Source organism: Colossoma macropomum, unplaced genomic scaffold (genome assembly GCF_904425465.1).
Source record: "Colossoma macropomum unplaced genomic scaffold, Colossoma_macropomum, whole genome shotgun sequence".
NCBI classification, from domain to species: Eukaryota; Metazoa; Chordata; class Actinopteri; order Characiformes; family Serrasalmidae; genus Colossoma; species Colossoma macropomum.
In genome coordinates, this window is record NW_023494802.1 from 13,492,833 (window position 1) to 13,508,105 (window position 15,273).

The 15,273-nt window shown below is 40.4% G+C and overlaps 1 protein-coding gene across 2 annotated transcripts in view; it reads left to right on the forward strand.

Moving 5' to 3' along the window:
* The first annotated feature begins 373 nt into the window (after positions 1-373).
* lamb2 (laminin, beta 2 (laminin S)) overlaps positions 374-15,273 on the forward strand; it is a 48,162-nt gene continuing 33,262 nt past the window's right edge. The window contains exons 1-2 of one of the 2 annotated variants that reach the window (XM_036591497.1): positions 374-621; positions 1,320-1,423. In XM_036591497.1, coding sequence (XP_036447390.1) covers positions 1,393-1,423 — 31 coding nt within the window. In that variant the 5' untranslated portion in view covers positions 374-621; positions 1,320-1,392. Of the gene's footprint in view, positions 721-1,319; positions 1,424-15,273 lie in introns of both variants that reach the window. The other variant, XM_036591498.1, reaches the window with a different exon arrangement.

Here is a 15,273-nt window from a genome sequence, read left to right on the forward strand (position 1 = left end):
AGACTACATATAATATAAATGTTTAAACTTTACTCAGCTTCAGTAAGACAGAACATCTCTGAGAGAAAGACTGCTAAAAGTAAATGTTCAGCTGAATCAGCTTCGATCACTTCTCTCCATTCTGCAGACCTTCATTAATTATGTTGATCAGGTAAAAAAAGAAAGTCACTCTTACTGACATTTTGAGTGAGATTTCCGTCTTTTATTTAATTATTCGTGTATTTCGGTCAGTCTTATATATCTGCATGTGTTAATGTGTACACATGGTCTATGTGGCAAATCTGTCCTCGCGAGCGCGCATTCCTGGTTCAAAAGCGCGCGCTCACCCGTGAGGGGTCGGTTGGTCGCTGAGCAAAACCTGAAGTGGACTCGGAGAGTTTCAGGAGCCGCTTGACCCCTTTTCAAACTAAAACCTCCTCAGCTGGACTGGGGAACACGCAGGTGCGCGCAGGTCTCGGTTAATCCACTGCGTGACTTCCATCAAACACAGAGAGTCGGTCGGACTTTCGGCAACTCCGCCAAACCTCCGCTCAGCCGATCAGACGGAGCTACTGCGGCTACAGCTCCCTCAGTGGCCGCCGTCTGACGGAGGGACGCGCTGAGGAGCATCACAGCACCACTGTGAGTATCTGAACTACCCAGCTGAGCTGCTTTCTTCGGAAATCACCTCATGGTTTTGAGTTATTCGATGTCAGGAATGTACTTGGGTTTTAGTCAGAGGTGGGTAGTAAATTCACTACGTTTTACTCTGTTAGTCACGTTAAACTTTGCTGGATTGATCCTTTTCGGAGTGTTTTCAGATGATAACACTTTCACTTTTTCTCAGGTAGGCGTGTATTTCTAAAGAAAGGAATTTACATTTCACTAACTTCCATTTTATTCCTTTCAATTTTCCTTTTGAGGGTTTATTTCATTCTATTCTGCTCACGTTAGTTCAGCACCTGGACTGATTTAACGTTACCTTTGTCACACGTCTCTCTTTTAAGGTTAAGTACTTTATCTCATACTAAACGTATCCTAAAAAGTTAAGAATAGCTTCTTACAAACTTCAGTTCCTTTGCTCAAATACGCTGGATGCACTAAGAAGGTCTGCAGTTTTATTGGGAGCTCAGTACTTGAGGGTTTTTTGACCTGATACTGCTGCTTCTCAGGTTGTTTTTGTTAGCTGGTTTAATAGTTCTTGATGTTAGCACTGAAGTACCCAATGATATTTTACTTGAAGATGTTTTTTCTCTCCTGTAGGCACCTTTGGTTATAATTTCAGTCTCAGTATAACACCACTGTCTGTTATAATTTGTTTTTTTTTTATGTCATTTTAGATACTGACAGGGGACTTCGGCCCTTTAGAGGCCTGAGGGGAAGTTAAAGCAGTTAAAGGACCACCTTGAAGACATGCACACTGTCCTGCTGCTGGTCTGCTGTGGTAAGTTAAAGTGTCTTAGTTAATGGCCCATAAACTTAGAGCATCCTATCGGTGCTTAATTTACATGGCGGTCAGTCATTTTGAGAACGGTAGAGGGATGGACCGCTGGAATAGTCTGTTTATCGTGTTAATGTTTTATTCTTTTTACCCATTGTGGACTGTTTTTATTAAAACAGTCTAAATGACCAAAGCTTTTCATCTGAGAGTATGTTTTGAAAACATGGAAAACCTGCTTGTAGACCAGATTTAGAACTGGTACTGGGTCTCTGTTGTGATGTAAGCGCAGGGGAGCTGTAAGAATAGATATAGTTATTTTAATCTGACCTCTGCCCCTTCTCATAAAACACTTTTGTCATTGGTTTCCACCATTTGACCTGAAGATTCTTACACTTACCACCCAGGGAGGGTCTGCCTGGGTGGCATACGTGTGTGTGAGAGAGAGTAGGAGGGGGTAGCAGAGTGAGCATTAGGGGGCTCGCTTTAATCTTTGTTTAGTTTTTAATATATGAGCTGATCCCAGTTTACAATTTAGAACATTTTACTCTTTTTAGAACTCATCTTCGTCCTGGACCATCAGCGAGACAGATCAGAATAAAGACTGCTCTGTCTATTTACAATATTGATGTTCATGCGTGTTTGTGAGTCTGTCTAATTCCAGGTGATTGCCTCATTGTACTTTTTTGTGCTTTATTCTAAGTTAACCCATCTGTTCGTCGGCCAGTCTGCTCAGTAACTGGACTAATTTTATGCCCATAATGCTTAAACTAAACCTGACCCCACTAACAGTTTCCCTGACTCCCCCAGTTATGGGCCCCCTCAGGCTGTCAATTAGTCTGCCCTGTTATCCCTTTACAGTCTCAATTAGCAGCTGAAATGAATTTATTGCCGCATTTAAAGGGAAACAGGAGGTGAAAAGTCATGACTGTCTTCAGAATAAGGTTAGTTTTAAACCTGTGAGACCTCTGCTTTGGGTTGCAGCCGACAGCTGCACCACAGTTAAACACTTACAGCTAGCTGAAGATGTCTGGTTTAAGTGTTGTCTGAACACTGCAGTTGATATTGTGAGACTTGTTTGCCTTTTGATTTAATTTGTGTAGAGCTTTTCACAATCAAGATTGTCACAAGCAGATCTACAGCAGTGGATAGGAACCCAGAGTGTAGTGAAGGGTTGTGTAGACATGTTATTGATTGATAAAAGATATGGAGAGTCTGGAATTAACTTTTGCGTTGGTGTAATATATTATATTTAGGGGGAAAATGATGTGCGCACTTGATTCAATTGAATTGATGTTCATGCTAATTGCTCTTTTGGACTGATTTCCTTCATTTATGTCTTATTTTTTGTGCCTTTGCATTTTTTTTCTTTTTTTATTCTTAGTGACACTATTTAATTCCTGCAGTTTGGGGTAGGAACATAAAATGTTCAGGTCATCACTGAGATGTGGTGTGTGTGTGTGTGTGTGTGTGTGTATGTGTGTGTGTGTGTGTTTACTCATTTTCAGCTTTGTAGAGAGAATAATTTTTCCTGACTCTGTAAAGTGCTTTGTAAATTAAATAGTATAAACATTTCTTTTTGGGTGCTGAGGATAAAGATTAAAGGGATGGCTTATAGAAAAATCTAATTCTCACTATTTTCCGTATTCACCCAGATATAGAAGATCAGCCAAAACGTGTTTAGTGTCCAGATTTTCTTTCTTTAGTTTTAAACTGTAGCTATGAAGCTAATGTTGCTAACAAACACTAGCAGCCAATAGTCACCTTAATCCTTTCCATAAATACATCTTTAAAACTTGAACACACTCAAACCTCATTCAGGGCTTCATTGAAGTCACGCAGGCTGTTGTTAGACAACAGGTGTTGCGTCAAAATAATGCTGGCAGTCACATACAGCTCACACAGTCCTTACCATAGAGTACATTCGCGATTAATACTGTTTCTATCATGAAAGCCATCCGCTACACAGTGAAGAGTTGTTTATTCTTATAGCTCTCAGGTAAACATACTGTGTCCTAAACCATATCAACCAAAACATTGATGAGGTTTGAGTGGGTTGAGAAAAGTCCTGGGCATTTATTTTTGGAAAAAAATTGGGTGACTAATGACTTCTTGTGTTTTTAGCAACATTAGCCTCAAAGCGCTCCCTTAAGATTATGGTTAGTTTTAGTGTTAGGCTTAAAACATTATTATTACATATAGGTACATATGTATAATACATCTGGAACGTATGTATAACCTCAGTTCCAGACCTTGTATAAAGGCCTGTGTGTGGGTGTTAAGGGTGTAAGGGTTACAACCTGGTCTGAATGTATGCCATGTATAAGACACACAGGGCTTCTCTGAGGTTCCCCATCTTTTTCTGTTCCTTGCGTTAATCGGTTCATCTGTTTTTCTTTCTTTGCCATTATCTGGCAGTACTGTCTATAGGTGATGGGCTGCAGGGCTGGTGCGGGCCTCTCAGTGAGAGCTGGATGATAAAGCTGACGTACGGAGGGAGAGAATGTGTAAATGGTGGGGGTGAGCAGAGAGGAGGGAGGGATGATTATAGCAGAGTGTTATTTTTGGTGGAGTCCAGCTCTAATGAACGTAGTGGGAGGCGTGAGGTGAGGGTCAGCAGATGTTGAGACGCATTTAGTTCCAGTTACATTTACTGTCTGAGTTAAATTAGAGTTATTTGAACTAATCAGACCTGAGTCGTGTGACTGAGACCTCCTCTAAGACACGTCTGGTCATGATGGTGTGTTAACTGCGATTGAATTATTTAGATTTCCTTAACAAATTAAGTTGTCACATGACATTACATTCAGTCTGTGTGATTCTGTGCACAAGCATACACTTCACTGAGATTTAGTTATATTTTGGGTCAAGCTTACTTTTACCTTAACCTTTAGAAGTGTACAGTTATTACTGTCACGCTCATATTCTATTTAAAAGTGACAATGTAATTACATAATCACACAGTCGAATTACATTTACATTTGACTCACTTTCTTTATTTAGTTTTTTTGTTTGTTTTGAGTTTAGGAAATTACAAACACACAGTAAAAATATAAAGGATGATTATTTCTTTCCATAAAACAAGACTCCTCTCAACTTTCATTACTAAAAAACATTTTTAATCTGGCATTCTAATGTCATCCACCCCTGAAAGCCCAAGGTAGTGAGAAGAAGGATGTGTTATTCAACATTTATCCAGGCAAAAAACTTACTGATGAATGAATCTGTTTAAGTACAATTTAAACTTAATTTTGTACAACTGGGTTTGATTCCCCAGCCATGTGACCAGGGTCCTTTCTGTGTGGAGTTACATGCTCTGCCTGTGTCTGTGTGTGTTTTCTCTGGGTGCTCCGGTTTCCTCCCACAATCTAAAGACATGCAAAAATGCTAAATTGCCCCTAGGTGTGAGTGTGTGTGTTTGATGGTGTATGTCTGTGTGTCTGCCCTGCGATGGATGGGCAACCTGTCCAGGGTGTTTCCTGCCTTTCGCCCAATGAGTGCTGGGATAGGCTCCAGCTCCCCCTGACCAAGAAGGATAAGCGGCTTAGATAATCTGTGTGTGTGTGTGTCTCTCATCTCATGGCTGTTATTGTAGCTATGCAAGGTTTTAACCGGCAGCGTCAGGTTTTATTCATCACTTTGGGTCATTGATGGGCTGTTTTGAGTCATGTTTAGAGCTTCGAACAGAAGTATTTTGTATCAGTGTCAGACTGAAAACTTGGTGTGGTACAGGTCAGTTTGAAGCAGAATTTTGGGATCAGAAGCTTGGGATCGGACAAAATTTTACCACACTTGGATCACGTTCGGACTCAAAACTTGATGATGTGGTTCAGGTCACACAAAATTCTTAATCTGTTTTTTTGGGTTCAGACCAAAATTTAGGGCCTGATTAAAGCTCTAACAAGAGCAGGATTACCCTGTTCTACCTGGATAATAGTGTGAAAGAGCAGCATGTCTCAGACCCATGTTTATGCTTGTAAAAAAAGAAATAAACAAGGATAGCTGAGGAAAAGTAACATAAAACGCAGAAGGGCTTATGTTGGCAAATCCCTTTTTGAAAGGCGCGGCTTTAGTGCTGAGTGGAGGAGAGAAGTCTGCTTCCTCCACTCCTCCACCCTCTTTTTTTCAGTCTGTTTACCTTCTGCCTCCTCCGACTGCAGTAGGCCTTTTTTAATCTGTGCAGCTGTGTGTTGAGAGGGAATTGGACAGGTAAGGATTTGCCGCAGGCCTGAGCCCGCAGGGCCTGCAGAGTGATCCACAGAGCCTAAACCAGCCCTCCGGAACTGCACCCTGCAGAACAATGGACCAGGCAGTGTCTTTGATAGAGCTCTCAGCGGAGGGGGAGAAATGGGGTGGAGAAATGAAAGAGAAGAGGGTGTTGAGGGCAGGAGTAGTTTTGTTTATGAGAGAGAGAGCAGTGTTGAATAAGGTTTCTCCCTTGGGGGTAGGGGTTAAGATAGAGAGAGAGAGAGAGACAGAAGGAGAAAAAGAGAGGGAAAGAAACAAAGAAACAGGATGAAGAAGAGAAAGAGAGGGGAGAGAGACCCAGAGAGAATGGGTGAGAGAGAAAGAAACAGAGAGTGAGAGCGAGAGAGGCAGTAGAAGAGAGGGCTAGAGACAGAAGAAGGGAGAAGAGTGAGAGAGGTAGAGAGACACAGAGAGTTAAGGTGTCAGATATTAAACCAAATAAATACAACAAAGCTGCAGTAGAGGACTCAGACACAGAGAGGAGTCTGTTTCTGTCTGAAGTGCTGGTTATAGTTCAGGCTGCACAAGGATCTGCCAAACATTAACCTGTCTCACTGCATCTGTCTTATGTTGGATAGTGTGTGTGTGTGTGTGTGTGTGTGTGTGTGTGTAAGTGTAAGATGTGTGATTAACTTTAGCCTGGCTATCTCAGCCCCTGTTTTCCAAGCAGAGTCTTGGCTGGAGTTGAGGACGTTGTTAATACTGACTGGTTGTCAGGGTTAATCTAAGCTTGTGTATTTCTGGAGAGCGTTTCCAGTTCTCTTTAAACATGACACCCAGCTCGAGATGAGTCATTGCCATCCATCACACCACAAGTTAAAAAGCACATTTTGAAGTTCAAAAGTGTGTTGCCAGTGCTCAAATCCCAAAATTCCTGTTTGAGTGTTATGATGCATTGCAGGGGGGGGTTGACCCACCCATCCAAGGGAGTAAAGTCAGAATGTTGAAAGAAAGTTCTCGAAAATTACACGTGTTATACACTCTCAGAAAAAAGGTAATACACTGTCAGTGGGCTGGTACCCTTTGCATCGTTGGCTGTGTTTACAATGCAAAGATTTTTGCCAATCTGAATACATTCCGATTATAGATTAAGACTGAGGCGTTTATATCTCACTCTACTCAACAATTCAATGGAAAATCTTCATTTACATGAGCACCACGAGTAATCCGATCCAAAATGATGCGCATGCTTGGAGTACCACTTAGTGTAAATGTTACCATGACAGCGAACATCACGTGAGGTCCAGTCAGAGTGAGACGAGTTTTCAGTTGTGACCTTGTGTTTTTATTGCTTTAAAATGATGTCAGACTCAGAAAAATGTACTTCACATGTACTTATTGAAGAAGGCCGAGAGGAAGATGTCGTGCTCTGAGACACTAAGCTGGAAGCCCCTCCCACCGCTGTCTTTTAAAGATCAAAGTGTAAACTTCGTCTCCTCTGCAGACCAGTTTCTGCTCCCCCCATGCTGAACATTATAAACTTACACTATGACGCGACACACATGCACAGAACGTACTTAAACTTTCTGACTGGGAATGTAATTGGATACAGCCGTTTATACGACGTTATTCTTCTATTTAACTGATTATTTACAGGATTACCCACCTCGTTCAATCGGATAGGAATTGTATTCCGAATTGCCTCAATCAGACTAGGCTATTCCGATTGAAGTGTGTACATGGACGTATTTTATTCCTATTGAGCTATTAGTCAGATTATTAATGGATTATTAGGCTGCATGTAAACGTGGCTACTGAGGTGGTACCTTCAAGGGAGGTGGTACCTATAAGGGTATGTCTTAGGTGCTTTTAGTCAGGAATGGTAATTGTACCACATTTAATTGCAGTTATATTTTTGAAGTTGCATTAGCTTTATACACCCTGTCTTCACTCCAGACTTCACTCCTTTTTTTTATTTTTCTGTTTTAAAAGATTAAGGTATGAATAGGTACAAATATGCACCTTTGTCCACCTTTCCCCTGAAAAAAAACTTGTCTAAGGAACACAGTTGAACCTTAAGACCGTGGCTGTACCTTTAAGCTTACATTCACATTGTTTTTGCCCTCATGGACAAAAATATACTGTACAGTACTTTTTTCTGACAGTGCATGATTGTAATTTTAAACGAGTTTTGCACCTTTACAGATTTCTGCATAATTAAATACTAAGGTGGTAAACAAAGTCATTCAGAGTGGTTTCTAGTGAAATGTGTCATTCTAGAGAAACTTGCCAGTAAGAATTGTTCAAAGCTGTGGGGATAGGATGCGTTTAGAGAGTCAGAAGCTGAGAACTGAGAGAACGATGTGAGCTGAGTAGCGAGCGAGCTGTGGCTCGTAGCTGCGGCCAACAACAGCTGGTTAATAAAGCACCACGCCTCGTGCGAAAACTGTCTCTTTTGATAACAGTGAAAACTGCAGTATGTTTCCCCAGCCATGTCAAATAGGCACTTGTAATACAGTTTTCCAACACTCTTAAAGTGGACCATACTGTTTCTTAACTGCTGTCAGTGCCTCCAGCTTGACTTTCTCATTACAAACATAAGATTCTTGGTAACCCATTAGGTTGCTGGCTATGTGTACAATGGTTTCTCGCCCTATCATTTGTAGCAAGGCCTGTTTTGTGCCCCTTTAGTGCCATTGCTAGTAAATAATACATTGGGTTCTTTATTTCATATTTGCTATACAACTGGCCAGAATTAGCTCTATAGAATCTACAACGTAACATAGATAATAGCTCATTCACTAGCTAAGTAACTAGCTTGCTGTTAAAATGGGTGGGTTTGTGGTAGAGTTTACTTGTGTTATACTGTGTCACCTGGATTTTTGTGCAATTACAGTGGGAAAAAACATCATTGTATAATCTCCCTCACGTTTATGTTTCAATAAGTAAGAGCATTAATGATGACATTAACAGTTTACCAGGCACCATGAGTGTGAACTACATATGATGTATGGTATGTAATAAGATTATGGGTTGACAACTTTTTAATGTTCATTCAGTATTTACAGTTTTTATTAATGGTTAACTGAATATCCATTCATTAACCTCATCAACAAAACTGTGTTTTAAAACAACGCACATCCCTTTTTCCAGTTTTGTGGCCTCCTTCTGTAGCCTGTCTTTCTGTCTGCCTACTGCTCTCTCTCTCTTTCTCCCTGTCTCCTCCTCCTGTTCTGGCTGTCCCTCTAATTACCCCCTTGCTCCATGTCACTTTCTCATTTTAAACCCAGATGTAAAGTATATGTGTATATACGTCCCCTCTCTGCCTTCTTGCATGTCACTTCCATGCAAGGGTTTTTAATTTATTAAGGGTCTCTCCCCATCTTTACAGCCACCCTCCGCTGGAGTAGGGATGTTCAAGATTACTCAGTTAACCATTTGTAGTTATACATGCTATACTATATATATATATATGCGTATATGTATATGCGTGTATATATATATGCGCTAAAAGCTTGAGTAGTGAGCTAAAATCCCTAAACATCCCTATCTGCTGTTCTACTTGTCAACACAAATATTTTATTGATTGAAAGTTTAGACTTAACCATCTTGTTTTAACCTTTTCAACTCCTTGGGACCACCGGTGGTTCCAAAACGCACTTTGTCATATTCTTCATAACTTTCATATTTCATAAGCTACATTCAAAAGGTGGGTGTCGTATGAGAGCTGTAACTGTCTTCTTTCCAGTCAAATAGATGGGTAATGTATTTTTAACCCTCACAATAAAAGAAGCTGAACTCACAATTTTTTGTCCACTGAAAGTCGACCCATTTTTCCACAAATCTGGGCTATAAACTATAAACAGATGGCGTCTCTTCAGTGATCTGCTCTGTAAAACTGATTTTTATAAAAAAAATACAAAGAGTGTCAAAGAGTTTTGGCTTTCAGCAGTAAATTGTAAGAATATAGCAATATGTGTATGATCATAAACACATTTTCTGTTAATTTGAGGGGAGCTTTTACAAAAAAAAAATAAATAAATACATAAAATAAAAATGTACATTTATTTCATGTAGTTACTGAATAATTTGCCTTACGATTTGTTCATGTAAATTCAGATGGAAAAAACATAATATACCTTAATGAGCTACAGAATAAGAAATAATTAATATAAAATTACAGCACACTTTTGTTTTGTTATCGTTTACAATATCTGTGCCTTCCTAACGTTCGTGGAGATGTGCTTGGTGATTTTCCTTCTGTTGTGTCTGTGTGCTATCAGTTTAAATAGCTTGAACTTCTGCTCCTGGCCTCTCCTCCCTCCTTCCTATCACCATGTAATTACAGAGCAGGGCTAACAGCTTGTAGAACACACTCACCTCTGAACAATGGATAGGCCTTTGGTGTGGCTTTCAAACGAGTACCTTACAGAGGGTCATAGAGCACCTGTAATCAAGTCTGGACACATGGAGTCTGGATCAGTGATTCATTAGCTGTGTGATATGAGTATACTAAATATTGAATGCAGAGGAAAGTCTGGTTTAATTAGCTTTTGTTTAGTGTTTCAATGCTGCTGGTGTTTCAGCCAGGGTGAATGGATGTGGTGGAACTCCACTTTGCCATTGTAAAGCCTCAAATGTTGTACTTGTCAGTTGTCTCTAATATTGTCTCTATGCTGGTCCTAAAATCTGATTGGCTGAGCCGCATTCTGAGCTGTTGTTAAGTACTCAATATACGCACACTTGTGACTGCCTCCAACTTAATTCTGTATTTCTGCATCAAGTCACGACAGACCTTTGTGCTGTGAATAATCTTTGACAGTATTGCTGCTCAGATGGACCTCCAAGTGTGTTATTGAAGCAAGAACCTGATTTTGTGTTAACTGAAGGGCTGACAACTTATTTTCTTAGCAAGAACTAGGCTGATGCTAGCGAACATGCTAAAAGATAGATCTATTACTCCTCCCTTAATATCACAGGCTTACAAAAAGAATTGAAGTACTTATTATATGATTCACTGTAAAACTACAGATAAATAAATAAATAAATAAAAAGACTGACGAATATGTCACTTGAAAGTCTTAAATGCTTCAAATGACTATGTTTTAGTCACATGTGCCTTAATTAGCATCAAGCCCAGGCTAAGTCTCACTCATCTCCCTCCTTTTTAAATAATGCCCAATGCAAGTTATGAAATAAATTGTTGCTATAATTCTGATATTTTTGCTATGTCGGAAAATCACTGTAACAAACCCAGTCATGTGTTTTGTGCATTGCTACAACTCTAAAAATTATGTTATTTTTGGATAACTGTACTTTAATACAGAGTGATTCAAAAAGATTCATCTGATTTCAAAATGATTTATTTCTGTAAATCATTACAGAACAGTGAATTGTAAATGGTTTAATTGAGCATACAGTTTATAATGTAATTTTACAAGTGCTCAGTATGAACCTCCTCCAGCTGTACGTACGAAATCAATGTAGTCAAATTCGTCCCATACTCCATTGAGCATGTGGGATGTCACTGCACTCACGGCTCTTTCAGTGCGATTTCCATTGTTGTGGAACCAACAACGAACGCTCTGAGCTGTTGGAAGTTCACTGCCGATGAAAGTTATGATGGATTCACTCTTATTGAAGTGGAGAATGCACATTGCTTTCTGCTTAGGGGTCTCCATCTCCTCACAGACTGAAGGGAGCCATCTTTCAGTGACAGACAGAAACTCTATGACCCCCCCTTTGAGTTGGTATGTGATTGGTTCCTAGGCACCTCATGGTTGTAAAAATATGGCACTTTGAAAATCGGATGAATCTTTTTGAATCACCCTGTACTTTGGCTCTGCTTTTTTGCTAGTGCATTTTGGTCGAACCTGTTTGCCAATCTCAGAAAAAAACAAAATACTGTGATACATATCATGTATTGTGAAAGTATCTAGTTTAGCAATGCTAATTTTATGCCACATCTGCATCTCTTATACCTGAAGAAATGTTCCATTAGTTGTTTATGATTTCATGTCTCCTAACGTAATTCAGCAGGAAACCTGATGTTCCCCACACACCTTGCAGAAAAAGCTAAAGGTCAGCAGTTCATGTGGGTTCACTGAAAGGAAAATGTTCACACACATGTGTACATACTGGGTTTACTTAGATGTAGATCTGCCCAAGCACTTTACAGAGACCTGACTCTTGACAATGTTTGTCCATATTCCCCTGAGCACTGCTCTTTTGGGGTCTGGTTAGAACGGTGTGTGTGCTTGTGTGTGTGTGTGTGTGTGTGCTTAAACACATTGCCATGTCTTTCTAAAGCAGACATGTCTGGAAGTTAATGTGCTTGGTAGACAAGATCAAGTATAAGCAACATGCTGGTTATTCGTTTTACTAAGCAGTAGAGAGGAAATGGTTTGAATGGCCTAATAATAGGAAATGATGGTAATTACTGTAGCTTTGTTTAAATTACTTTTTGGCATAAACATGAATACTAGTGTGGGTAAATGTGAAATTGTGTTGCTTTTAAGTAGTTATTAGATCTTTGAAAGTGATTATACATTTATAAACATATATTTGACCTTTGTAACTTGAGTGACAGAACAGCATGCATATGAAGTGCACTGCCACACTTTGGTGGCCAACATCTGCCCTCCATGTGTGTCATTCTGTCTGAAAAAAAAACAGCAGCATTAATTATGGGTTTAGGTCACAGACAGAATGCTTTGCTGATGTATAAATTTAAAGCTGTTGTTGAATTGTTATAGATGAATAAGTTGCAGAATGAAATTGTCCCCAAGCCATCAGACTTGCTTTTCTCCTCAACTCACAAATATATCAGCTGCTTTGAAATGTCCTTCAGCAGGTTATTTACAGTCTCATTTTTTTATTGCACTTTAATATCAGCGTATCTATTCCATGTTGGGCCTCTGTCTGTTACTGTTTAACCCTGTTGAACCGAGAATCTCACCAGTGATCCAGATTTTGGTTTCAGCCCTTTTAACTTTACGGCACGTGCATGACTGCGCTGGCCACGGTGAAACATGTCAGTGTGCGGAATGCATGCTTACTTTTGTTGCTGGATGCACTGTGGTTTTGTTCCGAGTGGGTGTAAGAGCTCATTCACAGCTCAGCTCTGGTCGGTAATTGCTTATTATTGTTTTGTTTAATCAGAGTGACAATCGAACACGACTGATGTGAAATTTATATTCCTATTTATGTGTTTTCTTCTTCAAAAGTGAATTTGTGAGACAAATGCAATGAAAAACTATGAATTTTCAGCTTTATTAGACCGCGTTCTATACATTTCATATAATGCAACAACAGCACTAAGAACCTACATTAGAAGAGTAGATTAATAAGCAGAAATAGCTACTTTAAAGGGTTAATTATAGTGTCTTGTTGTGTGACACTCTCAGGAAACTGCTTTAATTCTAGTGGACACACATGCGCAATGGCTATGACAATAAAGTTGTCACTTCATCCATAGAGTGTTGTGAGTGAGTCTCTGCTGGCTCTAACAGAAGCAGTGCCCTGGGCTGGAGGCTTCAGCTGTGTGACTGAAGGGCATTACTGTAGGAGGGGAAGTGGCAGAGGTGGAGAGAGGGCTGGAGTGAGAGCTGGAAATAGCAGCAGTGTTAACGATAGAGCAGACACTGAGACTAGCCTTTGGGCTGGAATTAGCATTTCCAACAGCCAAGATTACCTCTGCTAACATTAAATAATGCTCTGTGTAGAGTGTGGTTATCAAAAGAACACCAGTATTACTAGATATTATATTTATGTAAAATATATATCTTTATTTTACACTTTAGCATATTGTAATACTCTGAAACATGTTAAACTCTAGGTTTATTACTCAGAAACTGCTATGCATTATTCAGTAATTATTCTGAAACTACTATGGAAGTATGGATGTAGTTATGAGTGTGAGGAATTGAGGTGTGGGCTCACATGCAGACTCTTACGGGTCAAGGCTATAGAGGGAAATAGGTGGTCTGCAAATAGTGGAGCTCTCAGGCTTGCCTTTTGTGGAGAGATTACAGACCCCTGGTTCAGCCCCACAATCACAGATGGAGCAGGTGGTTCATGTATTCTGGGGTTTGGATTTTGACAGTGATCTCATGGGAGGGTCAGAGGTTGCTCACACAGGTACAGAACCTCAGCACGCAATCAGGGCTTCTGGTTTGCATTCATCCCACGTCCTCAGAGGATTTACAGTTCAGGATAAAATTCCTTCCAAAATTCCTTCCAGAATTCCTTCCACAGCCCACCGGCGTTAATTTGCCAAAAAAAAATAATCAATTTACTCTGTTTTTCCTTTACCCCCAAGGGCAGTGAGTCAGTCAAGATGTTTGAAGTCTGCTTCTTTGCTACGAGGCTAATGTAACTAACATGTAATAGAAGCTCAAACCCCACCTGTTTTTCACACAGTTGTCTCAAACCACAGCATGTTGTTAGGTATTCTGAAATAGACGTGCTCATGTGGTTTCTGGCTATATGACAAACTGTAATCTATAAAAAACAAATTGAAGTTTTAAAGAAGCAAACATCTGATATCAAATATCTTGACCAGTTGACTAGATTAAGGAGAACATTGTGTAAATGTGATTTTTGAACCAAAAGTAGATACATTAAAGGGAAACGTGAGTGGGAGGCCCTTAGAGAGAGGCTGAGAACCCCATTAGGCAGGAGCCTGTAAGGAGAAACTGTCACTGACATTTGGCACGCACAGTTATTGTCAACTCTCTGTTCCTCTGTGTATCCCAAAACACTTGAAGATCTTACTCACATCTGATTTATGATGGCGTGTTTGTGAGAGGTGCAGGAGGTTCTGGATGGACTGTTTAGGAAGTGCCAGGCTTCCTAGTTGCTCAGCAGGTGGAGAATGTGTTGTGTAAGTGTCACATTTCCCCTCTAGTCTGCAGACAGAACCCAGTGCTGTGTCGCCAAGAGCAGACTAACTCTCTGGAGTCAGAGACAGGCATAAGGGGGGAATTCTCTGCTCTTTTTTTACACTATGGAGGAACTGTTCACTCCTGAAATTTGAGACGGCCAGAGCTGCAGAAGAAAATAAAGGACCCACTGGTCTCCCAACTTTATAACAAAGCAAATAGGCCCTGCAGTGATAATCCCCACCTGGCACATGGTGCCAAGCCAAGCCCAAAGCAGCAGGAACTGAGGGCAGAAGAGCACAACACATACCAGAGAGAGAGTGGGGGGGCTGGGGGGGGGGCGGTGAGGGGGTGAGAGATATGTGAGATGGATTGAAAAATTGAGGAGAGGATTTAGGATGGCAACAGACAGACAGAGCGAGAGGAAGAGCCAGAGAAGCCTTCTCTTTGTCTCATCTTCCAGCTCATGTCAGGGAGATTAGCCGAGACTAGGCAGACAGGAGGCCAGAGAGCATGATGGGAAATATCCAGTCCAAACTCATTACACTTGTTATTTAAAGCAATGGAGATAGTGTGCCGCCCCTCGACCCAAAAGAGCAGATTCAATAGAGGCTTTAGCGGCCTCTGCAGGGGCTTGGATTTATTCTGGCAGGCCATATAAAGACTAGAACCTAAGGCAGCAAGATATTTCACTTGTTTATCCTTATCACAATATTGGCTTTTGTTCTACTGTAACAGCAGAAGGCTGCAATTCACAAATGAACTCTCTAACCAATCACATAGCTG